The sequence below is a fragment of the Chenopodium quinoa genome, unplaced genomic scaffold, assembly GCF_001683475.1.
Source record: "Chenopodium quinoa cultivar QQ74 unplaced genomic scaffold, ASM168347v1, whole genome shotgun sequence".
Taxonomy (NCBI): Eukaryota; Viridiplantae; Streptophyta; class Magnoliopsida; order Caryophyllales; family Amaranthaceae; genus Chenopodium; species Chenopodium quinoa.
The window spans coordinates 1,770,687-1,798,331 of record NW_018745170.1 but is presented as its reverse complement, the minus strand read 5'-3'; the positions used below and the strand labels follow the sequence as shown (position 1 = coordinate 1,798,331).

The window sequence follows — 27,645 nt, the reverse complement described above, 5'->3', positions numbered from 1 at the left end:
ATCACCATATTCATTATTCTATTTTGTATACATATGTGACAAGTTTTCAAAGGACCTATGATAAATATGTACCTAAAAATGTCTAACTTTTTTTTAACTCTTAAAAAAGAAAAAAAAAATTTGAAAAAGGATATTATATTACTTTTTATAGTCATTATGTAAGTAAAATGGCATTATATGAGGTAAAAATTTCCAATTACTATGCGATGCAAAAGGATCACTATGAGATGCAAGAGCGTTACTATGTGATGAAAAAGATTTCTATAATAATCTGTCTCTATTTAAATAAAAGGTCACTATGTAAGGTAAAAGTGTCGTATTTATATTAATCTATTCTTAAGCTATTCATTTAGTATATCAATTAAAAGAACGAGCCCCTCCTTCCCTAACTTTGTATTGGCTTAATCGATGTGGATTAGAAGAATTGTTAAAATGTGAGTATTTTTTATACGGTTGTTATATCATAATAAAGGTCATTATATCACTAAAAAGGTTATCACGAAATAAGGTGTCAATACGATGAAAAAAAGTCACTATGACGTTAAAAACACATACTATAATATAAATTGAAGTTATCATATGCCAATATGTCACTACATCAAAATAACAATATAAAGGTCAATAAAAAGTTTAACAATAAAAGGTCACCCTATCAATAAAATTTTAACAATAAAAGGTCCCTGTTTAATATATGTGAAACAATAACAATCACTATATCAATAAAAAGGGCACTATAGCACTATGTTCTTTCTTTCCTCTCATCTCCTCTATTTCAGCACTAGGCTGTCAGTAGCCGATGTTGCTTCTTGTAAATATGAAGTGGTTTTGCAGCCTTTCTACTCTTCTTTGAAATCCTGAAATCATGTACACGAACATATATAAAGTGAAAATCTAGTGGGAAGTAAACATAGTACAAAATTTATTTATTTTTTTCTACAAAAATACCTCATTCAAGTTGGATTTTTTTTGCGGACAATTCCGACTATCATGGTTTGTTCTCTGACCACAAGTTCTACAAAGTCTATCTTTCCTTTGGCTTTCCTCAATAGCTATCTCTTTGTCAGATTTTTTCCTTTTCCCACTACCACTACCTTTGTTGGAAGACTTGTTTGGAGGAAGAATATCAACAACTATGTCATTAGATCCAACAAATAATTCAATGTGTTTATTTTTTGCCTCACGTTTATCAACTGGACTTATAGAATCCAAGTCTTTCATCTCATTTTCAAAAGATATTAACTTAGACAACAATGACTCTAGGCATTCAACTTTCTCCTCACAAAGACTTACACATGAAAAAAACCTGCACCATAAATCACCAACTAGCTTTTGCTTCTTATCCTTCTCTGCCCCATCAAGCAAGTTGTTTAAGCCAAAAATTGGTTTCTTCATAGCTTCTTTAGTCCAACGATGTAAAACATATTGCCTTGGAATCTCAAATAAGAACTTTCCTTTCATGACAAAGAGAATATGACGACACAATATTCCAACAGATTCAAACATTTTACAAGAGCATGAAGCATCATTAGAACACAAAACATATGTGACATGATAGCTTTTTTTCCTTGTGTTGTCAACAATTCTATATTGCTCAATCCCTTCTTCTTCTTTGATGGTAACATTACTTATACCACAATTGTACAAAGCATGCTTGAATTCCTTTTGGAATATGTAAAATACATTATGAGTGTAAGCAAATGCAGCATGCTTTTCCAAGTACAGGGGGGTGACAAGTTGGGGATGTGTAGTTTTTGAAGTAGCATTCAACTTGTCTTGTGTGTGCCTTTGAGCATCGATTGCAGATTCATAGCGAAACCACAACTCAACCAATAACAAATGCTGATTGGTGAAATTAGTGAAAAAGCTATTTTCACTCTCTGATCTTTGAGTTGACCTTAAAATCCCACCCATAAAAAGGTCACGAAAGTAGGAAGGAATCCACATATTCCTTATATTATACATATTTTTGAACCAATCTTCATTCACTAAATCAAATTCAGACATCACAGACTGCCAACCAATTTCAAATTCTTCTGGTTCAAGGTCTCTATTCCACACAACAGAGTTTAGTTTATGAAGAAAATCAGTTTCTAAGCATAATTTGGGCCCTACCTTTTGTGGCACTTTTTTCATAATGTGCCACATACAAAACCTATGTTTTGCCTTATCAAGAACTTTTTCAATTGCCACTTTCATCGCAGGGTCTTGATCTGTCATGATACAGGTAGGCTGACAGTTATTCATTGCCTTTAAGAAAGTTTCAAATAACCATTCAAAGGATTCAATATCCTCCTTTGCAAGTAAGCCTATCCCAAAAGTCACACACTTACCATGGTGATCAACACCCGTAAATGGGGCAAAAACCATAGAGTATTTGTTGGTGTCAAATGTTGTATCAAATGTAATCATATCACAGAACAACGAATAATTTTTTCTACTAATTGCATCTGCCCAAAATACTCTTGTCAAGCGTTGATGTTCATCCATACAATGCTCAAAGAAAAAGGCACCTTCACAGTTTTCAGCTTTTTCTTTCAAATTGTTTATAAACATCGAAGCATCTTTCTCTTGTATGTAAGCTTTCAAGTCTCGATTAAAGTTCTTGAAATCATTCAATGTTGCACCTATATTATCATAGCTACCAAGATGTTCTTTCATCAACTTATAAGACTTGTTTGGACCAATGTTCAATCTAGAGTTGTCAAAATTGAATTTTTTCTGGCCAAGTTTAAGGTTTCCAACATTTGCCAAAAAATTCATTGTGTTGGGAGAAGCAAGATTGTGGCTATGAGATTCATGAAAGACATAAACCATCCATTTTCCATCTGAACGTTCTCTAAACCCAATCATTGCATTACATCCAACACGATTTATGGTTCTTTTTCTAGCTTTAGGATTTTTATCTTTGTTAGAAACTTTTGCTTTAGTTTCACCATCCTTCGTAAACCCTTGTTTATTACAATGTAAATATTTCAAGTAGACTTTATCACTATCTTTAATTCTCTTTTCAGTACCTAGTCTTACCACAAACCCACCAAATCTAGCATATTGCTTATAAAAATCAACACCTTTAAGTAAGGAATCAAAAAGCATACCAAGTGTAGGCTTTAGTTCAGGGGGACAACACGGTATAAACTCTTTTGTTCCTCTGGGAGTGTAACACACACTTGGGCCCTTTAGTGACGGTAAGTTTTCAGCAACATTGGTAGTTGTAGATGTATTTGAGCAACTACCTTCTTCTGACTCCTCTTGCATTGTCTGCATATAATATCAAATATATGGTTTAAAATGGGTACTATAATAAAATAATCCATTCCATGGTGCAACTAACTGGACACCAACAAAAACAGTCTAAAATATATGGTTATGGTATCATAAAAAAGAGTTACTATATGGTATTAAGCAAGGTGTTAGTCATTTAAGCAAATACACAAACACCTTATGTGCAACAATTTCTCCTAATATCATATATCCAGGAAAAAAAAACTTTAATATAAAAAAAATATATATATATTGCAAATATTTATACAAAAACGAAAAAAGAGCATATTGTTGATGAGGATTGAAACTACAAGTTGATGAGATTGAAACTAAAAAACAGAGCACTATTATAAAAACAGTCTACAATAATCACATACAAGGAAATAACCTACCATGCGCAATCAAATAGAAATTCAAGAAATTCAGCTTATATACAAGGAAATAATCACAGTTATATCGGTATTGTAAGCCGCAATCAACTAGAAATTCAGCTAAAAACAGAAATTAAAGAATGAAGAACACTTACTAAGATTATTGAGGAAGCCCCAAATTATTGAAGAATCACGAGCCCTCAATTTTGGGAGTAAATAATCAAAGTCGCCCTAAAATTTGACGAATTGAGGAATTGACGATTTGATAATGAGATGAAAAGAGGATTTGCTGAGATTTGCTGAGATTTTGCGTTTTTCAGCAAAATTAACAGAGGATTTGCTGAGATTTGCTAAGATTTTGTGTACCTTGTATTTCAACCGTTAGATTATATCATTAATAATCAATGGCTGAGATTTGCTGTTTTTAGTTTTCACCATAAGCCCTGTTTTTAGCGGAACCCTCCCGTATATATATATATATATATATATATATATATATATATATATATATATATATATATATATATATATATATATATATATAAGGTCAGGATCCGGTGAGAACCACCCTTTATGTGAGAATCTTCATCTATGTGAGAACTAATACCAGTCATTAGATTATATGAAATTCAACGGCCGAGATTAAAATACAAATCTGCCTAACAAAACCACTGCACGCTTAACTGTTTCAAAACTTTCTCATTTATTCTCTCTGCACAACGAAGCTCCATAATTATCAACGACGACTGATTAATCAATTTGAAGGCTTGATAATTTTGATTTCATCATCTTCTTCACGAGTACGAATAACTTCGATTAAAGAATTTGAAGGCTCGATAATTATCAAGGTTTGTTCAACTTTTTAATTTCAATTTTACTGCTCTGAAAATTTCGAATTGCATCAATTATTATGGTTTAATCAATTATTGAAAATTTTTGAGTCTCATGAATACAACAAAAAACTTGATAGTGATTCTAATGATCTCAGATTAAACTTATCATCAAAAATTAAGAAAATAATATTCGATTTTTAGTAATTGAGAATTTTCGATTATTCAGATAATTTTCGATTCTATTGCATTGAATTACATGTTATTTCTGAAATTCTGTTTGTTTGGTAAAGGAAATTTGGAATCTTATGTTTCTAGGATTCCTTATTTTTAATTTTTCTTTTGGGTTTAAATTTGATGAAGGATAAGTTAGCATCTTCTTGTATTTTCTGCTATTTTACAGGTTATTTCTGTAAAAAAAAAAAAAAAAAAAAAAAAAAAGAAAAAAGGGTGGCTAGCTTAAATTTCTTCCTTCTTCTACCCTTTGTTTTTATTTTTTTTCATTTTATTCTTTTCCCTCTTTTTCTGAGCATTTATTCTCTTCAAATTTTGAATAGTATTAATTTAATCATCCTTCTCCCTCCTACTTTGGGAGTTGAGATTGCTAGTAGTTTACTAGATAGTGGATGAGTGTGTTACATGTTCTTGGTTTTGGGTTAAAAGTAGGACATGTACTCTTACTGCTATGTTGTCGGCTTATCTCTGTGATCCCCATGAATTAGCTGATTAATGGTGGTGTAATGGACGGCAAGCCTAGTTTGCTTGGCAGCAGCGGCAGTGGTGGTGGCGATGGTAAAGTGGTGGGTGATTGGTGGCCGAAAATCGCGTCGAATAGCCATATGATCCACCATTACTATTACCACTACATAGGGTCAATGAAGTTGAGGAAATCATGGTGGAAGAAGCTTTTGGTTGCTTGGGTTGTATTTTGGATCATATTTTGTTTTGAGGTGTTTTGGTTATTGAGTTCATACGCTGTTGAAAAAAGGAAAGAAAGCCTTACTAGTATGTGTGATGAAAGGGCTAGGATGTTGCAAGATCAATTTAATATTAGTATGAATCATATTCAAGCTATGTCCATATTAATTTCCACTTTTCATCATGGCAAGTATCCATCTGCTATTAATCAGGTATAAATCTATTTGAATTCTATTTTTTTTAGCTAATATTTTATGATTTTGTAGCTTCATTTATGTATCTAATTAGTTTTCTTCATGAATAATTATGTTAAGAGTAGGAAATTAGGAATTATGGGTGTATTTATCATGTATGTGGGCAAAATATTGAGAACTTTTGCAGTGTATTATGATAACTGAAAATGATATTTTGCTAATGGGGTTGAGATGTAAATTTTACTCCTGAAATTTGTACTTCTGTTGTCAGCACTCAGCAGAGCTAATGTCCTGTGGATATTGTGTCTTATTTGTTGAATTTTATCTAAAACTGCTAGTATTAGGTCATTACAGAGTAGATACTATTTTAGGTGAACTTAGAAGGAAAAACTTTTTTATTATTAGGTAACCTGGATGAACACATAGAATGAGTACAAATTCTTCATATTGATTCATTACCGAATAGCTTGAAGTTAATCGATTTTTTAGTATATGATGCTAAAAATTAAAGTATTTCTGCGATTGGGATAATATATGCCTAAAGAGTTTGGTATTGTGCTTGTAAAGTGGCTCACACTGCCTTAGAGCTATTTTTCTGTATTAGTTTGGATATGGTCTTTGTTTTGTCAGATTAAGTCTGATAGTATGCTACTTATACCAAAAAAAGGTTTGATAATATGCTCTTATGGTTTCATTGCTAGTATTAGACGATTAGTAGCTAACTAAGGGGAACATTGGACAGAGAACTTTTGCAAGATACACCGAAAGAATTGCTTTCGAACGGCCTTTAACAAGTGGGGTGGCATATGCTGTGAAAGTGCTCCATTCAAAAAGAGAACAATTTGAGAAGCAGCATAATTGGACTATTAAGAGGATGGATACTGTTAAACAAGAACCTGTTCATAAGGAGGTTTTGCATGCCTGCAGTGTGGTTTCAAGATGTTCACCGGGGCTGCTGCACAGAAGCTTTTCAGAAATGTTCGATTAAAAAGGTAATTATACGCTTTTTACTTGTGTTTGGATATAGCAACTTAATTAGAATGTATTCATTGTATTGCAGTGACAGTTGAAGTTTATATGCAATATGATTTATTAATGATTTAAAACATATGATAAACCTATTAGCTTAAATGGTAGACCACTATGCAAATGCATAGGGGATATACGTTCAATTCCTACATAGGTTATCTCTATAAACAAAATTAATTAAAAAAAAAAAATCAAATTCATACTAAATTATATGAGCAAAAAAATGGTTAGAAATGATTTATAACTATATAAACTTTGTTACAATTAAACTCTCATACAAACTTGTGTCTCCACGTTACATAAATGAACCTACGTGGGATTCGAACCCACATCTTTTGTGCATTTGCACAATGCTCCACCCTTGAGCTAGTATGCTAACGTATTTAAAACATTCAAACACACTCACAAATGAGCATTAATTTGACAAAATAAGCAAGAATCATTTGTTCATTTGACAAATGAGCAAAAAATAATTGCTCATTTTGATAAATTATTTGCTCATTTTTGACAAATTAATAAAGAATAAATCAGCAAATGAGCAAACATTTCTTTAATTATTCATTAAATCAGCAAGCATTTCTTTGCTCATTTGTAAAATGAGCAACCATTAGTTAGCTCATTTGTCAAATAAGCAAATAATTAGTTACTCATTTGTAAAATAAGCAAACATTTCTTTGATCATTTGGAAAATGAGCAATCGATTTTTTGCTCATTTAGAAAATGAGCAAATAGTTAGTTGCTAATTTAACAAATGAGCAAAAACTTAGTTGCTTATTTGTCAAATGAGCAAATGATTAGTTGCTCATTTGTCAAATGAGCAAACATTTCTGTAATCATTCACTAAATCAACAAGCATTTCTTTGCTCATTTGTGAAATGAGCAACCATTAGTTTGCTCGTTTGTCAAATAAGCAAATAATTAGTTACTCATTTGTAAAATAAGAAAACATTTCTTTGATCATTTGGGAAATGAGCAATCAATTTTTTACTCATTTAGCAAATGAGAAAATAGTTAGTTGCTCATTTGTCAAATGAGAAAATAATTAAGTGCTCATTTCTCAAATGAGCAAATACTTAGTTGCTAATTTAACAAATGAGCAAAAACTTAGTTGCTCATTTGTCAAATGAGCAAACATTTCTTTAATCATTCATTAAATCAATAAGTATTTCTTTGCTCATTTGTGAAATGAGCAATCAATTATTTTCAAATCCCATATCAATTATTTTCTTTACGTACTCAAATTATAACTGCCAGAAAAATTGATAAACTATCTTGCAATTAAACAAAATCCCAGATCTTAATTGTTTTCAAATAACAAAAGAATTCAACTACTCTCAACAACCCCCAATTTGAACTATATACAAACTTCAGAAGTTCAGATCATCTACACAGCAAGCTTAAGCAACAAAATTATAGCCTTAATCAATTTCTTACAATTATACTCAGATTTAGAGCTCTGAAATATTCACATTCAGATCCAACACCAGAAAACAAAAACACAAAAAACAAAAATGAAAGAAAACTGAAAAAAAAATTCAGTGAGGTATTTCGTCGAATACCTTGTAAGCGGTCACAATTCTCAGCTTCTTTGCGTACAACATCAAGAACATAATCAATCAATTGCCACCGTAGGAGACCCACCCGAAATTTTGAAAACCTCTTCACCTCGTTCTTCCGACCAGTATCCACTGCCCACCACGGCACCACCCTCCTCCAAACCCATACATAATCCCACCCACAAAGACCCACGTCCAGCCAACCACAACTAGTTTTAGCTTCAAGTTCAGTAGATTCGGCTTTAGAGACTGAAATCTCCATTGGAGAGCTCATTTTCTTCAAATTGGGGATTCTGCAACGAGTTGATTTAGATTGATGAACACGACAAAATCGAATTCTTCGTGATGATGCAGAGTATAGAAGAGAGAAAAATGAGTGGAATCGCATGAAAAAGGATGAACATTTGATTGGAAATTGATGATTCTCCCGTTATAATTGATATTTAATTGTGGTCGTTGGATGTAATTGATCCAACGGTTATAATGAGTCCTCACATATAATATGGTTCTCACATAAGGGATTTGGTCTCATATGATCTCATTTATATATATATGACATCCAAACAATTATAGTTATTCGGAAACTGAATACTTTTTATGATGACTTACAAAAATGTACCAAACTGAATAGATGTTTTGTTACAGGGTAGTTTAAGTGTTTTGTAATTTTTTAATCGAATAGATCTTTTTAGTAATTTAGTTATTTTAAAAAAAAAATTTAGTTGATTTTTTTTTATAATTTGAACCTTTAATCATTTGCAACCTCTAAATGGCCTTTTTTTACAAAAAGATAAATAAATTAAAATGTGAAGCATTACCTTAAATCGCAAAATTATAAAAGCATATCATTTGTGGATGAAAAAAATATATTCATTAACATAAAATCTCAAACTACGGGATTCCAAAAACAAAAAATATGGATCTACCCACTAGGCTATTGCACCACTCATGCACCCACAATTAAAGGAAAAAAGATATACAATAATATCTCATTACAAAAATCTCAATCAATACAATTGTATTTAGTAGCTTAAGATTTTGTCTTCCATTGCAACTACGTCAGCTTCAAAATTTGGATAGTCTTTTCCACTGTATTTACCAAAAAAAAAAAAAAAAAAAAAAAAAAAAAAAAAAAAAAAAAAAAACTGAGTATGCATGGTATTGATTTGTAAAGCTACCATAGTTAAAAAAAAATGTATTTTGTATTTTACATTTTCAATCTTAACGTCTGAACATATTTGAAGTCGATGGTTGAAATGGCATCGATTGACCTTGCATCTACACAAAGATCAATAAAAAAATTTAAAAAAAAAATAATAATAATGATAATAATAAATATAGTTGTGCAAAATTCCATTATACAGCTATATACTTACTGTCGTTGCCGGTGTCGTGACATGGTATAGGGGATTATAATATACATTTGGAAACATCTCATATGGTTTATTATACTGCTTTACAAAAAAAAAACAAAAAAAAAAAAAAAAAGTCATCAAAATATAAAAATTATACGACAGGTTGAAGAATAAATCATGTTATGTAAAAAAAATAAAAAATATAATGTTCGATAAATTTACATATCGGGGGATATATTTGAAATCCATGAGGAATATCGGAAGCATTTGTGGATTGCTTTGCTCTTTTTAATGGACGATCATGGTCATTAGCGTAACCTTTACGCTTTGTTGGCCCTCTCCCCTTTCCTCTTTTATCTATTGGGTCAGTCACGGGATCCATATCGTTGTTGGTGTGAACAACTTCAAGATCTTGGCCTTGAGTTACAACAACACGCTTAGGGATTCGTCTACCATATACTTTGTCAATATTGGTCAAACATTGAGACATGAGTCCATGCTCATCCTCCATGATGGATTGTGATTTCACACTTAATTCGAAAAGAGAGCTCAATACCTCATCATAAAACTTGTCATTCATCATTGCCAATGTTGAAAAGAGGTTCAAATGTATTATGCAATTTCTCATACCTCTTCATCTCCTCCGGTTATTTCTTGAGTAAAGAATTAATAAGGAATTGGGATCTGAAGATGCTCTCTAGGCAAGTCCTTTCTCCATCGATCCAAAATATACTGTTCGGGTACATAATCACATTCCTCTTCATGTAAAACACGCAATGAGTGGCTACACATGATCCCTTTACATTCAAAATTCTTGCAGTCACATTGTACTTCTAGGGTTCCTTTATCTATACTTACTTGAAAACTAGTGTGTTATGTTAGGCCATACCACATTCTCCTTACTATGACATAATATACACATTGTTTTTCATCATCATAAATTTTTGTAACATTGTTTTAAGTCATGTCTTTCACATGTTGAAATTCAAAAAAAAATTTGGAGGTAACTTTTGAAACACATGGTCGGTTGCACAATGTAATGGTGAATCATTCAAATCAAAAGTCTCCTTAATTATCCTCTTCTTTTACTCTTTTAGCTAGTGCAAAACCAAATTGCTCCACAAATTGCTTAAGAGTAGTGTTGATATTGAGAAATCCTTTGAAAAAGAAGTTCATACCTTTGCTCCTTTGAGTGCTAGACATGCTGGCCCAAAATGTAGCTTTAAAGTATATAAGCACCCATCGATGTCTAACATTATGCATGTCCCCACACCAATTATACTTCTCAAGCTTAAAGATTTTGATCCAATCTTGCCACGCTTCTTCAAACTCTACAATAGTAAGTGAATCATGAGGAGCATTCTTTAATCCATTACGAACGTCATCCCATTTCAAATGCTTATTGAGATGTTTATTTGCATTCCTTACAATATGCCATAAGCACCATCTATGTCGAGCATTTGGAAATACCTGAGCCACCGCATTACCTATAAATTAACTATTCATATAAATTTAGTGAAAATGTCAAAGTAAAATTTAAAAAAAGAAAATTGTAATGAGAGATGTGAATTATAATGGCATAAATATTGGAAAAAAATAAAAATAAAAAAAGTCACTTAACTCATTCTAAAATTCTATATGTCGTTTTTGTATGATATGTATTCCACAAAGTTACTTTTTTTTTTTTTACTCATTACTAGACCAACTTCCATCCAATCCAAGCCTTATTATCCAAAACTCATTACAAATCCAACATACATGCCAACACAGCTTGATTTGCACGATTTATAGCTCAAGAATAACACAATATAACCCAGATTGCATTTTTTTTTTTTTTTTTTTGAGGGAACAAAGATTGCATATTAAATTTAGCATGTATAACGTATTATGATTGATATTACATTCTAAACTTTATTTCAAAAAAAATTATATAATACCAGTAATGATATCTTAACCAAACAAAAAAAAAAATACTAGTATTATTAACTAACCATTCCAAAAAAAAATATAAAAATGAAAGAGTAAAAGAAACACTAACCATTGGCTTGACATTGATCAGTTATGATACACTTCAGAGCCTTGCCGGATATGTATGTTAACCATGCATTAAATAATTATACAAAGTTATCAGTTGCTTCTCCAGATAACAAGGCATAACCAAGAAGGATAGATTGACCATGATTATTGACTCCAATGAACGGAGCAAATGGCATTTTATATCTATTTGAGACATATGTCGTATCAACTGAGATGACATCCCCAAAATCTTTGCATGCTGCTCTACTATCTGCCCAAAACACATTCTTTAGTGAACCACTCTCATCAGTGTCATACATGTAAAAGAAATTTGAATTTCTTGATATCATTTCGGAGAAATGCCTCCTCATCGCAGCAAAGTCACCATGTTGTAAACTTAGTCTTCTAGTCTTGCTTATCAAATTACGACAATCCCTCTCATCAAAAGGAACATTATTATGGCTTCCATACTTTTTTTTTTTTTTTTTTTTTTTTTTTGTTTGACAAGAGCAAAAGAACAAACAAAAACTAAATACTATAGCAGATTAGAACAATTTATCCGGCAAAACCTAGCAATATCATCAGCCTGTTGTACCTGGTCTCTCTGGACCTTTAAAATCGTGCATCTTTGAAACGTAGCCCCCACTCCCCTGATTTCCTTTAGCAACCAAGCAATCGAAATGTCCTTGCTCGGGTGCACCTGTAAATTGTTCAAAAGGCCAGCCGAGTCAGTTAAGAGAAGGATTCCTATTCTCCCTTTCGCTCTAGCCCACTTCATTGCTTCAAGGCAAGCCCAGGCCTCACATTGAATAACTGACACAGCTGCCCCATGTTTACCCCCTTTGTCGAGAGCAAACCCATGATGATTAGGCTTAACTGCCCACCCTATCCCTGATCTTGTTGTCTTCCTATCCCATGAGCCATCTGCTTCCACCATGAAGTCATCAAAACCTTTGTCTTCCTTTCCCAGTTGCACACAATTAAAGCCCGGGGGAAGAGTTGGGTCATTTTTCCCACTTAAATCCCCCACATTTGTTAGTCTTGTTTGATGTTTAAAAGTCTCATGGTCTTCCATAGCTCGTTGAATAGCTTCATTCACTAGGCTTATAGTCCCCTTAGTATTATTGAAGCATCTAGCATTTCTAGTCTTCCATAAACCCCACATAGTTGCCACGAACAAAGCACAGCGGGTGCTATTCTTACCATCCTCGCTATTAAACAGCAGGATAAAGTGCTGGACCCAACTTTTCAAAGAGTTGAACCCAGGAGAATCAGGGCAAATAGTTAGGGAGCTACTTTCCCAAACTTCTTTTGCCAGAATACAGAACCTGAAGATGTGTTGGCTATCTTCTAAGTTTACCTCACAATGATCACAGATTTCATCTACTCTTATTCCCCTTTTAGCCAGATTAACCTTGACTGCAATACCGTCATGAAAGAGCTTCCAGAGGAAAACCTTCCATTTAGGCTGGATGACCAGCCTCCAAATCATCTTTACAAATTCTTGATCCCTTGTTGCAAAATTTGATCTCTCTAAACCCCCATCCTTTGATAAGTAGTAGTATCCAGTTTTGACGGTGTACCTGCCCGATGGGTGATATTTCCAATAAATAAAATCGTCCTCCTCAGTTGACTGTGGTAGTTCCATTGACAGAATCGATTTTGCACTATCCCAGTCGAAACATTCCCTTACCATTCCAGCATTCCAAGCTTTATCCTCCCTGTTAATAAAATCCTTCACTTTCCAGTTAGCCGCGGCTCCCAGAGTTTGACCTGATTTAACAGTTGGAATGGAACCATTCACCTAAGGCATACTGATGGCCTTTATATTATTCACATTTCCCACTTTCCAGGCAAATCCATTCTTAAAAGATTGGGATGCCTGTCGCAGGCTTGACCTTCCCATAGAGGGGTTCCCTTTTCCCAAATTCAGCCTATTAATACAACATATGCCACACGGTTGGAAACCCTTATGAACTCTTGAAACTAAAAGTTGAGGATTGAGATGCATCCTTGTTGCTTGTTTGAAGAGGAGTGCATCATTGAGGTTTGAGCAACCTCGAATTCCCAGACCACCCATGCTCTTAGGAAGTTGAGTTATACCTCTACTTACCCAATGTAACCCTTTTCCCCCTTTACTTGCCCACCAAAAACGGGTAATCAGGGCATCAATCTTGTTCGCAATGCTTTGAGGGAGTTTAAGACATTTCATGACATGAGCAGACATACTTACCAGCACTGTGTTGATAAGGACTAGCTTTGAGAAAGTCTTAGAGAGACCCATGACATAATTCTTTCCGTAACCTTATCCACTAAGAAGTTAAAATACCTGCTCTTCTTCCCCTGAATGTCAATCGGAGCTCCCAGATGAGTTCCCATGTTGTTGGTTTCCGGCATTGCTAGAACCTGTTTTACTATCAACTTCCTATCCCTATCAACATCCGGAGAAAACTTAATAACAGACTTTTGGAGATTCAGCTGCTGCCCCGAGGCATTACCAAACCTATGCAGAATATCTAAGATACACTGACAAGAGTCCTTATTTGCCTTGAAGAAGAGCATAGCATCATCTGCGAAGAACAGATGAGAAATCGATGGTGACCTCCTAGAAACCCTCAGTCCTTGAAATTGTTTGATGTCCTCTGCCAAGATTAACATTTTGGACAGGATGTCCATACAGATGATAAATAGATAGGGGGAAAGAGGATCCCCCTGTCTCAGACCGCACCTAGGGGCGAAATGATCAGATGCTTTCCTATTTAAAAATGCTTTGAAACTAACCGTCGAAATGCATTGCGAGACCATCCTTATCCAGTGATCGGAGAACCCTTGAGCTTTTAAGACCTTCAGAAGAAAGAGCCAATCTACCCTATCGTATGCCTTGGACATGTCAATTCTGACTGTTGTAAAGTTAGATCCCTTCCTTGAGTTTATAAGGTGCATCAGTTCATGGCTCAGGAGAATGTTGTCCTCCATATACCTTCCAGGGATGAAAGCGTGTTGGTTTTCTGTAATGAGATTTGGAAGGACTGTCTTTAGTCTGTTCACCAAGCATTTTGAGATGCATTTGTACACCGTGTTGCACAGGCTGATAGGTCTGAAGTGGCTAGCCAGTTCCGGCACCTTCACCTTCGGTATCAACACTAGCAGGGATTGATTCCATTCCTTAAGCATATTTCCCGTCCTTAGGAATTGTCTGACACTCTCAATTACCAAACTCCCTACCTTGTCCCAATATGTCTTGAAAAACTCACCTGTAAACCCATCCGGCCCTGGAGACTTAGACCCGTGCATATTGAACATAGCTTTTTTGATTTCTTCCTTCAAAAATTCCCTATCCAGCCAAGACCTATTTTCATTCGAAAGTTTGGGAATATCCAGTTGCCTGAGTAAAAGATCTATATCTTCCCCATGGCTCTCCGGTAAGACCGGGTTGTAGATCTCCTTAATTGAAGTTAAGATTACCTCTTCGACCCCTTGTTGCCCCTCCACCCACGAACCATCCCCATTCCTTAAAGTTAAAATTTCCTTTTGTAACTGCCTTTGTTTCACTTTCCTGTACATTGTAGTCGTAGGGCAGTCCCCATACCTAATCCACTTTGCCTTCATCCGTTGATTCCAATAGCTGAACTCCAGCTGGCTATTAGGAATGAGACTTTTTATGCGTAGGATATACCCTTCCCCTTCCTGAATTGTACTGATATCCATTCCCGAACTCCGCAGGTCCTTAGACAACTTTCTCCAATTGATCCCCCAAACCTTCTTATTTTCCAAACACCAGGATTGAAGTTTGGTTCTAACCCTCTCAAGCTTCCTTGACAGTTGGAACATGTAAGACCCCATTACCTCCTCATTCCATGTATTTCCCACTATCTCGTTGACTTCCTGGAAGCCAAAACACCAATTTTCGATCTGATAGGGCCTATTGGAAGTCGAGGACCTAGTTTTATCCGTATAACAGATAGCTGCGTGGTCAGAGCACACTATTGGTTCATGTGTGATCCGCCCGTCCGGAGAGTGATCGAACCATTCCTCTGTAATATAGGCCCGATCGAGCCTTTCTAGTATCAGATCTTCCCCCTCTCTTTTATTGCTCCAAGTAAACCTGGGGCCCGAGAAAGGAACTTCTGACACATTGCTACCAAATCTCCAATCAAGAAAAGCCTCAATTCCTCTTATTCGACTTGAACCCCCTAGCTTATCACTCCCACTCTCCACTTGATTAAAATCTCCAATTACAAGTACATTCTTAAATTCGTCTAAAAACCATTGCAATTGCTCCCATACTATTCTTCTATTTTCAACTTGAGGGTCACCGTAAAAAAACAAAATATACTTCAAACTACCATTAGATTCATTTATCTTACAAAGGATAAAGTTTTTAGAAGAAAACAGACAATCAACTACAACATTTGACCAACCTAAGACTAAAAGACCACCTCTACTACCATCCGAACCCCATCCAAAAGTGGTAGTAGGACCTAGAACATTTAACCGAGCAGCTGCTGAAACAAAATCCATTTTAGTTTCTGAAACAAATAAAAACGTAGGTAACTTAGTACGATAGAGCCACACTAGATATGGAACTGCAAGGGTGTGTGGATCATTTAAGCCCCTGCAATTCCAGGCCACAATATTCATAATCCCGTCGGGGGCTGAATAAGAGTAGCCACCTCACCCTCCGAAGCAAGTCTGATCGAGTCAAAGATAGACAACTGTAGATCAATGTCCATGTCATCCGTCGCCTCCCTGAAAACCGAAGTCACTTCTTCACTTTTCTGTCTTTTTGGCGAACCGGAAGAAGAAGATTGAATGTCTTGGGTCTCTTGTTCCTACCCCTCATACGAAGATCACCATCTATATCCACCCCAAATTCTTTTGCCATATCAGGATCAGAGATGGCCTTTGAAGCGAACCTACGTCCTCCATTTTCATCTTTCAACCAAATTGTAAAACCCCCTTTTTCGGACCACCTATGCAGCCTTTTGAGCCTCTTCCTTTCAACCCACTCATGATTAGTTTCACTAAATCGAACCGAATCTCCCTCACAAGAAAGTGGATGGTGCCCCACTGCCTCCCTGATTCTTTTCTTTGTATTAGCACTGTCATCATAGTTAAACAATTCCGTGAAATTAAAAGAACTTAAATGCGTTACCGCGGTATTAGGAGGGTCAAATTCTGTTAATGGCAGATTCGGCAGCCCCGCTAAGTCCATTGATGATAGCCGTAGAAAGGGTGAAGAAGAGCCCCTTATAGTTCGGTGCATCGCCTGTATCTCCGACCTCCTAGCATTCCATACTTGACTACAAATGAATTATAATTCTTTGCAATGGGAACACCAGCCGTGTCATTTTCCAAGATTGTTCTCTTTTTTGTTCACTAATGAATTTATAGTTTTGCATGAATTTGGAATTTTCAGATCACGAGAGTGGTTATGCTCTAATTGAACTTTATTAAGCTTCCATAAACCATCGGAACTAAGTGATGCATTTATTTTGAATTGACATCCCGTGACAGTTGATTTAGTTGCTCGTTGAGGATTATTTGATTTCGATTTAAATTTACCCTCTTTTGAACAAACTGGCCTTAATCTCTTATAATCATTATAATCTTCTATATGTCGATTTCGTTCAATGCCTACATCCGTTGTCATAGTTCTTGGTTTTTCTATTCTTTCAGAGCTTCTAATTCTGATTTGAAACCCAACATGACGCCCATATTCATGACAATGGTTAATCACTTCTTCGGCCGATCCAAAAACCATCCCAACATATGGAGTTATGACATTTTGTACACCATCATCACACAAACCTTCATTCTCCACATTGTCCACATCATTACAATTTGACCACCTTCACCATCTTCAAAATCAGAATTTGCACCATCTCCATCGACAAAATTGTCTAAGTTTAGATCAAACTCGTCAATAGATTCATCACATGCAATCTTCTCCCACATCAACCACAACCTCATTCTTATCTTGTAGAATAGAGTATTCAATATTTAAATCAATGCCTTGTGGAGGGTCCATCTACATTATATACAATCATATATATTAGTTTTATTTAGTAAATAGGAAAATTTAACAAGAATAATCCAACCTTTACCTCATTCTCCCAAAATAATCCAACATTTTGATTAACCCTGAATAATCCTAATTTCTACTTATTTTCTTATACCAAGCCTATTTGACCGGTAACCTGAACTTCAGGTAACTTTTATATTTTTATTTTTTATTATTTTCCTTAATTTTCCCCTCCTTCTTCCTTCCTCCCCTCTTCAAGCTTCCTGCCATTAATAATGGCTCCTTCACCTCTCAACCTTGCCGCCACCGTGCACCACCTCACCTCACCATCAGCCTAACTCATTTTCTTATCAACCAGCCCGCCCCACTACCCCCTCCTCTCCCTGTCAACCAGCCCGCAACTTAGCCACCCTCTCGCAATTAGCCCACAACTCCGCCACCACTTACCCCACCCAAACCCAAACCCATACTCGAAACCCTTCTCCTACTCCTACCCGGACTCTAAACCACCAATCCCACCTAGCCAAAACCACCATACCCCGAAACCACCAACCCACTTCCACCCATACCCGAATCCCAACCCACCTACCCAGAACCCGAAACCCCAACCTTTTCCATTTTCCTTTTCTTCTCTATCTCAATTGAATTTGGGGCTGAATTGGGGTTGGCCGTACGTCGTTGATGTTGTGGGTGTTGTTTTCGGTTGTGTTGTGGGTGGTTGTTTGCGATTATGTTGTGGGTTGGTCGTGGATGTGATGTTAACTGTTGAGGTGGCTATAGGTGGTGGTGTTTGTGGTGTGGATGGTGTGTTGAGTGGTGTTGGTGGGTGATAATGGAGGAAGGGAGAGGAGAGAAAAACCAATGGGAAGGGGAAAGGGACGGGAAAGAAGATAGAAGTTTTTTTTTTTTTTTCATTTTCAGAATTAATTTTTTTTTTAAATCAAAAATAAAAATTTTGGCCAATAAGGAAGTGCCACGTGGAATGGATGGTAACCGGTAGTAAAGGGTTAGGTGACCTGCTAGGGTTGCTTGGAGAAAATCTAATATATTATTATATAAATAAAGTAGACATTTTTGGAGGGCATTCGGAGCGCCACGTAAGAATTATACTTATTTCGACCAATAAGAATAAGAATTTGTATTTAATTTTTGAATTAAAAAATTATGTCGCCACCTAAATAAAAGTAACGAATTAGATTTGATATACGGAAAAGATAAATTTATTAATTCAATACTACGTGTAACACCCCCAAATCTCCCTCTACGTAGATCGTAGAAAAATACGTATAAATACCGTAGAGATAGACTTGGACGTATTACCGCCGCGTATAACGCAAGGCTTAAACAAAATACTTTTGCAGCGGAAAACTTTATTTTTTATTAAATAACCATAGTAAAAATTCGTTCATAATTCGTGACACAAAAATGACTCAAGCTTTTCCTAGCTAGGTGAAATTCCCGTGGACTCCCGTAAGCATCAATCAATTTCCACCTGAAATATTCACCTGTTTACCATAAATGATTAACAGGGCAAAGCCAAAACAAAAGCACGTATTAGCAAAATATGCTAAGTAAGTCATGTGTAAGATAAGTAAAACGTAATTTAAATCATTTTCGTTTAATTAATAAAAGAAATACCAATGTCGTATTCAAATAGAACTTTTCCAATCCAATTCTTTTAATACAAATTAAAACTCAATCGATTCATTCCAAACCAATTCCTCACTAAGTGTGCACACCCCCCAAGTGGTTTACTTTATAATCAAAGGCCAAACTTGAGGAAAGACTAGGTCATGCAAAGTCCATAGTCTTCTCTAATCCATTCCCTAAGTGGGATTCAACATATCGATTGATTTATTTAAAAACTCTTCTTTAAAAATCCACAAAAAACTTGCAAATCATTTCCAATAGTTTCCAATCACAATTTAAGGCCCTTTTTAATTTAAATCCAAATTATTTAATTCAATCCAAAATAATTTCATAATTTAATACGGAACATAATATCATAAATTCATACGGAACATAAAACATGATTTCATACGGAATGTAATAAAATATGATTTGATACGGAACATAATAATTTATAGTTTCATAATAAATCATAGTTTCATACGGAACATAAATTATACGGAATGTACACAAATATAATTTCATACGGAATAAATTATAATTTCATACGATCATAAAATGTAGTTTCATAATCAACTTTCGAATGTATCAAACCACATAACGTACCTTGATCAACCTTGAGCGATTCACAACTACTTCTCTAAATCACGAACACCCTACACATAATTATAACCTTAATTAATATAAGGCTATCAAATAAACACAACAACTTAATTAAACGACCCTATATGTGCATGAATTAATTATCATTATATAAAATAATTTTCTGTTTATAATTTAAAGAATTTTTCTGTTTTTATAAAATTAATTTGTGTAAGAAATAATATTTAGGAAAATGATTAGTAATATAAATAAGATTAAGAGAAAGGAGGGATTGAAGGATGGTGGAGGAACCAATGCAAGGGAGGAGCAAGAGTGGCTGTGGCCGGCTGGAGTGGCGGCTGCTGGTGGTTGCCGGCAGCAGGTGGTCGCCGGAGGTTTTTGAGGGGGAGGAGAGGAGAAAACCGTGAGAACAAGGGGAAAGAAGAAGAGAATTCTTGAGGTTTTTGGTGTGATTTTTGGGGTGTATGAAAGGGGTATTTATAGGTGTTTAGGGGATGGGTTTATGGCATTTTAGGGTTTATAAATTATGGAAGTTTTTGAGAAATAGAAATTAAGGTTTTTAAATATATGGAAGGCTATAATATTTATTTGATCATGAAATTCTATTTGGTAGGTTTTAAGCTTGGAGTGCAAGTATGACATAGAATCAAATAATTTTAGGTTTAAGAATAGAATTAAAGGAATTTAAAGGATTTTATTTTTAATAAAATAATTTAAAAATCTTTGTAGAAAAACCATGAATGGCCGAAAATATTGAGCAAAATATTACTCAATATTTTCGGACCTATTATGTTTAGGGATTTTATAAAATAATTTATTTGTCAAAAATTAAAGATTTAATAAGTTTATAGGTATTTGGAAGAATAAAATCAATTTTTCTTGCTACATCAGGGTGGCCGAAATTTGGACTATACTAAGGTATAAAAATCAGATTTTTATTATATAAAATTTAAAATATTATTTGATAAATTTTGGAAACCATTTTATTTTATAAAAATAATTAATTTAGCAAATAATTAATAAAAATCAGATTTTTAATGTATAAAATCCGAAAATATGTTTCATTAGTTTAGGAATTGATTTTATTTTATGAAAATACTTTTACTTAGAGTAAAATCAGATTTTTAATTCAAAAATGATATTTATTTAGTTTTAGGAAATTAATTTCATTTCATGAAAATAATTAGTTTAGCAAGATATTAAGTAAAATTGGGTTTTATTGGAAAAAATCCGAAAATATATTTACAAAAATCAGATTTTTAAATTCGAAAATGCCTCTAATTTTATTAATTAATATAGTTTTGTTTTATTATTTATTTAATCAAAATACTATTTATAAAATTTTTAGTTTATCCATTTAATTAAAATAAATGGTTTAGGCGCCAAAATTCAAATATCATTTTGGCTCCAAAACTGAGATACTCTTAAGTTAGAAAATACGTCGAAAATACGAGACTAAATACTCTTTAATTTAGAAAATACCTTTCAAAAATATGGGGTATTACAGTCTACCCCCCTTAAAAGAAGTTTCGACCCGAAACTATGCGGAGTGATGAGGAAAGTAAAAAGAATTTCTTCTTTGAAAATAGTTTTTAGTTAATTAATTTCATGCACATGCTAAACATTCTAACTAGACACAACCTATTGCTAACTTAGAGGGTTGGGAATAGGTGCGCGCGAAACTCTATCGCATTCTACCCCCCTTAAAAGAGTTACGCCCCCGTAACTCGACTACTAACCTCCAGAAACAGATCTGGGTAGCGTTTTCGCATCTCGGCTTCGGCTTCCCATGTTGCTTCCTCAACCTTGTGATTGGTCCATAACACTTTCACAATTCTCACATCTTTGTTTCTTGTGCTCCTGACTTTAGTATCCAAGATTTTGACAGGTCTTTCTTCATAAGTCAGATTTTCGTCCATTACTATGTTCTCGGGTTGCAATACGTGAGTCGCATCAGGTATATACTTTTGGAGTTGGCTCACATGAAATACGTTATGGACCTTTTCTAGCTCACTGGGTAAGTTCAACCTGTATTCCACCTTCCCGATCCGTTGGGTAATTTCGTATGGTCCGATGTACTTTGGACTCAATTTTCCTCTTTTCCCAAATCTCATAACCCCTTTCATAGGTGACACTTTCAACAACACTTTCTCTCCTACTTGATATTCTTCTTCTCTTCTCTTTGAATCAGCATAGCTTCTTTGCCTATCTTGGGCTGCTTTCATCTTTTCTTGTATCAATTTGACTTGTTTAACCATGTCTTCAATCATATCTGGTCCAAGTACCATCGTTTCACTGATATCACTCCAATAGACTGGGCTTCTACATTTCCTCCCGTATAGGGCTTCGAATGGTGCCATCCCAATACTTGCATGGTAACTATTGTTGTAGGAGAACTCAATCAAATCCAGGTGGTCTTCCCACGACCCTTGATATTCCATTACACATGCCCTCAACATATCTTCCAATGTTTGGATGGTCCTCTCGGTCTGTCCGTCAGTGGCAGGGTGGAACGCCGTGCTCATTAGTAGTTTCGTCCCCATTGCTTTTTGCACACTTTGCCAAAAGTTGGATAGGAATCTCGAATCCCTGTCTGACACAATGTCACTTGAAACCCCATGGTACTTGACTACATACTTAACATAGGCTTTTCCCAATTGCTCCATGGACCAAGTATTTTTCATGGGTATAAAGACCGCTGTTTTCGTCAATCGATCCACAATTACCCAAATGGTGTCATTTCCTGCCCGAGTTTTGGGTAATGCCCCAACATAATCCATAGAGATGGAATCCCACTTCCAACTAGGCACTTCTAATGATTGGACCTTCCCTTGTGGTCTGCGATGTTCAATCTTTACTTTCTGACATGTCAGACATTTAGCCACAAATTCTGCAACCTCTCTTTTCATATTGGGCCACCAAAACATTTTCTTCATGTCCTTATACAACTTGTCCCCTCCGGGATGCATTGAATAAGGAGAACTATGAGCTTCTTCCATCAACCTTTGTTTGATGTCTCCACGGTGCTGTGGGACGCACCATCTTCCCTTAAAGAGAAGTCCACCATCTTCATCAATGGTGAAATCCGATACCTGCCCTTCACTCATTTTCTCCTTTATATTTTTCAACTTTTCGTCCTCCGACTGACTGTTCTTAATTTCCTCGAAAATCGACGGTCGAATTATCAAAGCGTTCAACATCCGACTGACTTCTCCTTGCTCTACCACCTCCAAACTCATCTTTTGGAACTCGATACACAGTTGGTCCGGCAATATCATCGCATATATCGAGTGTCTTGACTTCCTACTTAAGGCGTCGGCCACTACATTAGCCTTACCCTCATGGTACTGGATTAGCAGCTCATAATCCTTGATGAATTCTAACCACCTTCTCTGTCTATTGTTCAATTCCTTTAGGGTGAAGATATATTTTAGGCTCTTGTGATCAGTGAAAATTTTACAAGTCACTCCATACAAGTAATGTCTCCAAATCTTCAAAGCAAACACTATGGCAGCAAGTTCCAAGTCATGCGTTGGGTAATTCTGCTCATACGTCTTCAGCTGTCTTGAGGCATAAGAAATAACTCTTCTAACTTGCATCAAAACACATCCTAACCCAAACTTTGACGCATCGTTGTACACTTCATACTCCTTGCTTTCATCAGGTAATGCTAACACAGGGGCTGTTGTCAATTTTTCTTTTAGGGTTTGAAATGCTTCTTCACACTCAGGAGACCAAATGAACTTACATTCCTTTTTCATCAAGTTGGTCATCGGTCTTGCTATTTTCGAAAAGTCCTTTATAAACCTCCGATATTACCCGGCCAATCCCAGAAAACTCCTCACCTCTGACACATTCTTTGGGGTTGGCCACTCCTGAACGGCTTGAACCTTAGCCGGGTCAACCGAGACTCCTTCCTTAGAGATTACATGCCCCAAAAAGGCGACTTCCTCTAACCAGAACTCACACTTAGAGAGTTTGGCATATAACTGGTGCTCCCTCAGTAACTGTAATACTTTCCTCAAATGGTCTTCATGGTCCTCCTTACTACTCGAGTAAACCAGAATGTCATCAATAAATACCACTACAAAGTTGTCCAAATAGGGTCGGAAGATTCGATGCATCAGATCCATGAACACTGCCGGCGCATTTGTCAACCCAAACGGCATTACCGTGAACTCATAATGGCCATAACAGGTCCTGAAAGCAGTCTTAGGAATATCTTGCTCTGCAATCCTTAACTGGTGGTAACCCGACCTCAAATCTATTTTCGATAATGTTCTTGCTCCCTTTAATTGGTCAAACAAATCATCGATCTGGGGTAATGGGTATTTGTTCTTCACGGTGACATTATTCAACTCACGGTAATCAATACATAACCGTAAACTCCCGTCTTTTTTCTTCACAAACAATACTGGAGCTCCCCAGGGTGAGGAACTGGTTTAATGTATCCCTTTTCAAGCAAATCTTCCAATTGGGCCTTTAGCTCTTTCATTTCAGCTGGGGCCATTCTGTATGGAGCCTTGGAAATAGGTCCAGTTCCAGGAACCAGGTCAATCGTGAATTCCACATCTCTTTCTGGTGGCATGCCTGGTATTTCATCCGGAAATACATCGGGAAATTCTTCCACGACAGGTAATTTTGTATCGCTTTTCCCTTCTTCACCCCTTATCTCTTGGAGGCTACACATGAATAACGGATACCCTTTCTTGAGGCACTTCTGAAGTTGTAATGCCAAAATAATCCTTATTCCTTGACTTTTTCCCTCCTTCCTATAAGTCACTCTGGTCTTTGCTGGGCCATAGAGCGTGACTTTTTGTGCTGAACAATCTATCTGAGCTTTGTACTTTTCCAACCAGTCCATTCCCACAATCACATCGAGGTCTTTGAGATCGAACTCAATTAGGTCCGATGGAAACTCTACTTCAGAAATAGTTAGGGGTATACTCCTAAAAAGTCTAGAACACTCCCTAACTTCCCCCGTTGGAATAGCTATATCCAAGGAGATTGACTCTGGACTTTCTAACTGGAGACTTTCTATTACTGTCTTAGAAATAAAAGAGTGCGATGCACCCGAATCAAATAAAACTTTCACAGATAAAGAACGTATAAGAAAAGTGCCAATTACCACATTATTGGAAGTCTTAGCTTCACGGCTATTCATTACGAAAATCCGTCCCTTAGAAGTGTTTCCACCATTGCTGATTCCAGTGTTCAGGGCAGGTCCGCTAGTTTGTGGGGGTTTTGGGAGATTCCGTCCATCCTGAACCTTTCCATTCTTCAAATCTGCTTCCTTCTTGAAACACTCGTACTCTCGGTGTCCCAATTTTTGGCAGTATCGGCATGTCACTTTATTGCTTTCACAGTCCTTCCCCGGGTGATCCTTCTCACATCTCTTACAGAAGTAACTTCTCTTATTTCTCTCCTTGTTCTCTCTATTCTCACCACCATGGTTTGAATTTCTCCGAAAATTCCCCTTAAAGTCCCTCTTATCTCCATGGTTCCCATTCCCAAAACTCACATGGTTCTTGGGCCTCTTATCGCTCCCTTGGGGTTGATCATTGGACTTTCTTTTCTCCCCTGACATGCTCCCTAGCTCTCTTCCCTTGATTCCATACAAATGGGCGGCTCGGCCATACACCTCATCTAGACTCTCAAAGGTTGCCCCACCCAGTTTTCCTTGCAGATTCCAAGTTAACCCCTGCTCGAACCTTTGAGCTTTGATAGCCTCTGTTGGTACTACTTCCGGTGCAAACCTCATCAACTCTATGAACTTAGAATAGTACTCACTCACAGTCATAGTTCCCATCCTTAAGTTAGTGAACTCCAAACATTTCTGTTTCCTCAAATGGTCAGGATAGAACTTTTTCCTCAAAGCTACCTTGAAATCCTCCCAGCCAAAATTAGGGTCTACCATCAATTCTTCTTTCTTTTGGGTCCACCATAAGTCAGCTTCTTCTTTTAAGTAGTATACAACATTATTAACCTTCATATTGTCTGGACAGTTGATTGCATCAAACAACTTATCAAATTCTCGGATCCAGTTTTCAAGGCTAGCTGGGTCCTCTTTTCCTAAGAAAAAGGGTGGTTTGGCTGCAGCTACTCCCTTGAATACTTCACCAAAAGTATCCCCCTTTCCTGAACCCTTCCCTTGGTTTGCTACTTAGGTAATGTTTTCAGCAAGATCGGTTAGTTTCTTAAGGACCTTGCCCATATTGGAACCAGCTTTCTTATTCTTTAACTTTAAAGACATATTTTCCTGATGTTCACATTTGAGAGAAAGAAGAAAGAAAAAATTAAAATTTATTCATATACATAAACATAGAAGAAATCAAGAAAATACTTTATTATTATTAATTAATATTCGAGTACACTTTATTATGCATATAATTTATTGCAACAATCATAACATAAATCATTTATTTGATCCCTCCTCTTCTACTGGATCAAACTCTTGATCTTCATTGTTAGCCTTCTTGTTACCATTGGGCTCCTTCAAGTAGGTTGGTACATAGTCACTGTAGTTTGGGGTTTGGCCTGACTTTGGATTTGGGTTTCCTCGAGGGTTTGGGTTGTTGGGTTGTGGAGGAGGTGAAGAGTTGGAGCTAGAAGATGATGAGAAGTCATGAACTCTAGGCCTTTTTAGAATTCGGGCTTTTGTTTGAGGTTTTGGATGTTCACGTGGTATGGGTACATTGTACTGGGAAAAGTGGGAAGGATGAGGGTAGTTCTTACGCCGTCCAAGTGGTGGAATGGATTCATCATCAGAAGAGTCAAAGTCTCCCTTTTGGGTAAGAGAAAGGAAGTTGAGCATTTAGATAGCGGAGTTGGTCAACCTCTCTTAATGTGTGGTGAGGGGTAAGTTTAGGTGGCTTGACGGACTTCCTCTTAGGTTCATAGTTACGCTCCAAATAATATAGGTCATTCTTAAAATGTGTCAAGGTGGCTAGCCATTTCCCTTCATGGTGATGTCTCTCATTCCAAAGCCCATCCTCCTTAATCACATCCCCATACTTCTCAAATAGAGGGTAGTACTTCTTAAGCTTGGGTAAGTGGGCTAATGCCAAAAGAACTAGCCAAGGGGGTTGGGTGAAGACTTCAAGTTATACTTCTCATAGTAGTGTAGAGCTAAAACTGTTATTCCAGTCACAAAGTCGCTAACACTGATTGCATCAGTTTTCAAGTAGTGAATGTTAAAGTACTTCTTCCTAATATCATCCAACATCTGTTTAGAAAACAATAATTCAATAAGTATTCATATAAACATACCAATGTTCACAAACATATAAGTTTAACATATATGGGCCACATATATATCCAAAGATCATGTCCATGGACTTCTTCAAAAATTCATATTACACTTAACTTACATGCACACTTAGTCTTTGAAACTTAAAAAAAATTTCAATTCATTTTCTTTTGAAATTAATAATGTACTTGACTCATGATATAGGATGGTCGAGCCCGCGTCTCCCAGGTAAGTTACCCACAGCGTCGGGGAGAGCCTTGCCTAGACAGAGAGGCGTACCCATTATAGGCCTCGTTATGAGAACCCGAGCATCCTTTTCTCAATCATCTTTCCAAAGAAGAAAATAGGGTTTTTCTTTTTTTTTTTTTTTTTTTTTTTTTTTTGAAAAAAAGTGCGAAACTCTATCCTATGTTCCCAACTTAAGTCTACCCATCCAATTTATTTATTTCAACTTATAATCTTGTTTTAAGACCCGACAAACTGACACCACTTTGTAACACCCCCAAATCTCCCTCTACGTAGATCGTAGAAAAATACGTATAAATACCGTAGAGATAGACTTGGGCGTATTATCGCCGCGTATAACGCAAGGCTTAAACAAAATACTTT

The 27,645-nt window shown here is 35.9% G+C and overlaps 3 protein-coding genes across 5 annotated transcripts; 1 reads left to right on the top strand and 2 right to left on the bottom strand.

Annotated features, from left to right (window-relative positions):
• Positions 1-258: 258 nt before the first annotated feature.
• On the bottom strand, positions 259-1,452 carry LOC110710395. Its single transcript, XM_021888689.1, has 2 exons — positions 946-1,452; positions 259-854 (listed from the first exon to the last, which is right to left on the bottom strand). The coding sequence occupies exons 1-2, from the start codon at positions 1,390-1,392 to the stop codon at positions 837-839; spliced, it is 465 nt and encodes a 154-aa protein (XP_021744381.1). The 5' UTR covers positions 1,393-1,452; the 3' UTR covers positions 259-836.
• On the bottom strand, positions 1,436-3,255 carry LOC110710227 (protein FAR1-RELATED SEQUENCE 5-like). Its single transcript, XM_021888498.1, has 2 exons — positions 1,502-3,255; positions 1,436-1,451 (listed from the first exon to the last, which is right to left on the bottom strand). The coding sequence occupies exons 1-2, from the start codon at positions 3,253-3,255 to the stop codon at positions 1,436-1,438; spliced, it is 1,770 nt and encodes a 589-aa protein (XP_021744190.1).
• Positions 3,256-4,301: 1,046 nt separating this feature from the next.
• On the top strand, positions 4,302-6,682 carry LOC110710344 (histidine kinase 3-like). 3 transcript variants are annotated; one of them, XM_021888630.1, is made up of 3 exons: positions 4,302-4,480; positions 5,129-5,592; positions 6,317-6,682. In XM_021888630.1, the coding sequence occupies exons 2-3, from the start codon at positions 5,203-5,205 to the stop codon at positions 6,560-6,562; spliced, it is 636 nt and encodes a 211-aa protein (XP_021744322.1). In that variant the 5' UTR covers positions 4,302-4,480; positions 5,129-5,202; the 3' UTR covers positions 6,563-6,682. The 3 variants fall into 3 exon arrangements, 2 of the variants coding, with proteins under 2 accessions (XP_021744322.1, XP_021744320.1); XR_002509151.1 differs by lacking the exon at positions 5,129-5,592; XM_021888628.1 differs by having other exon boundaries at positions 4,302-5,592.
• Positions 6,683-27,645: the final 20,963 nt, after the last annotated feature.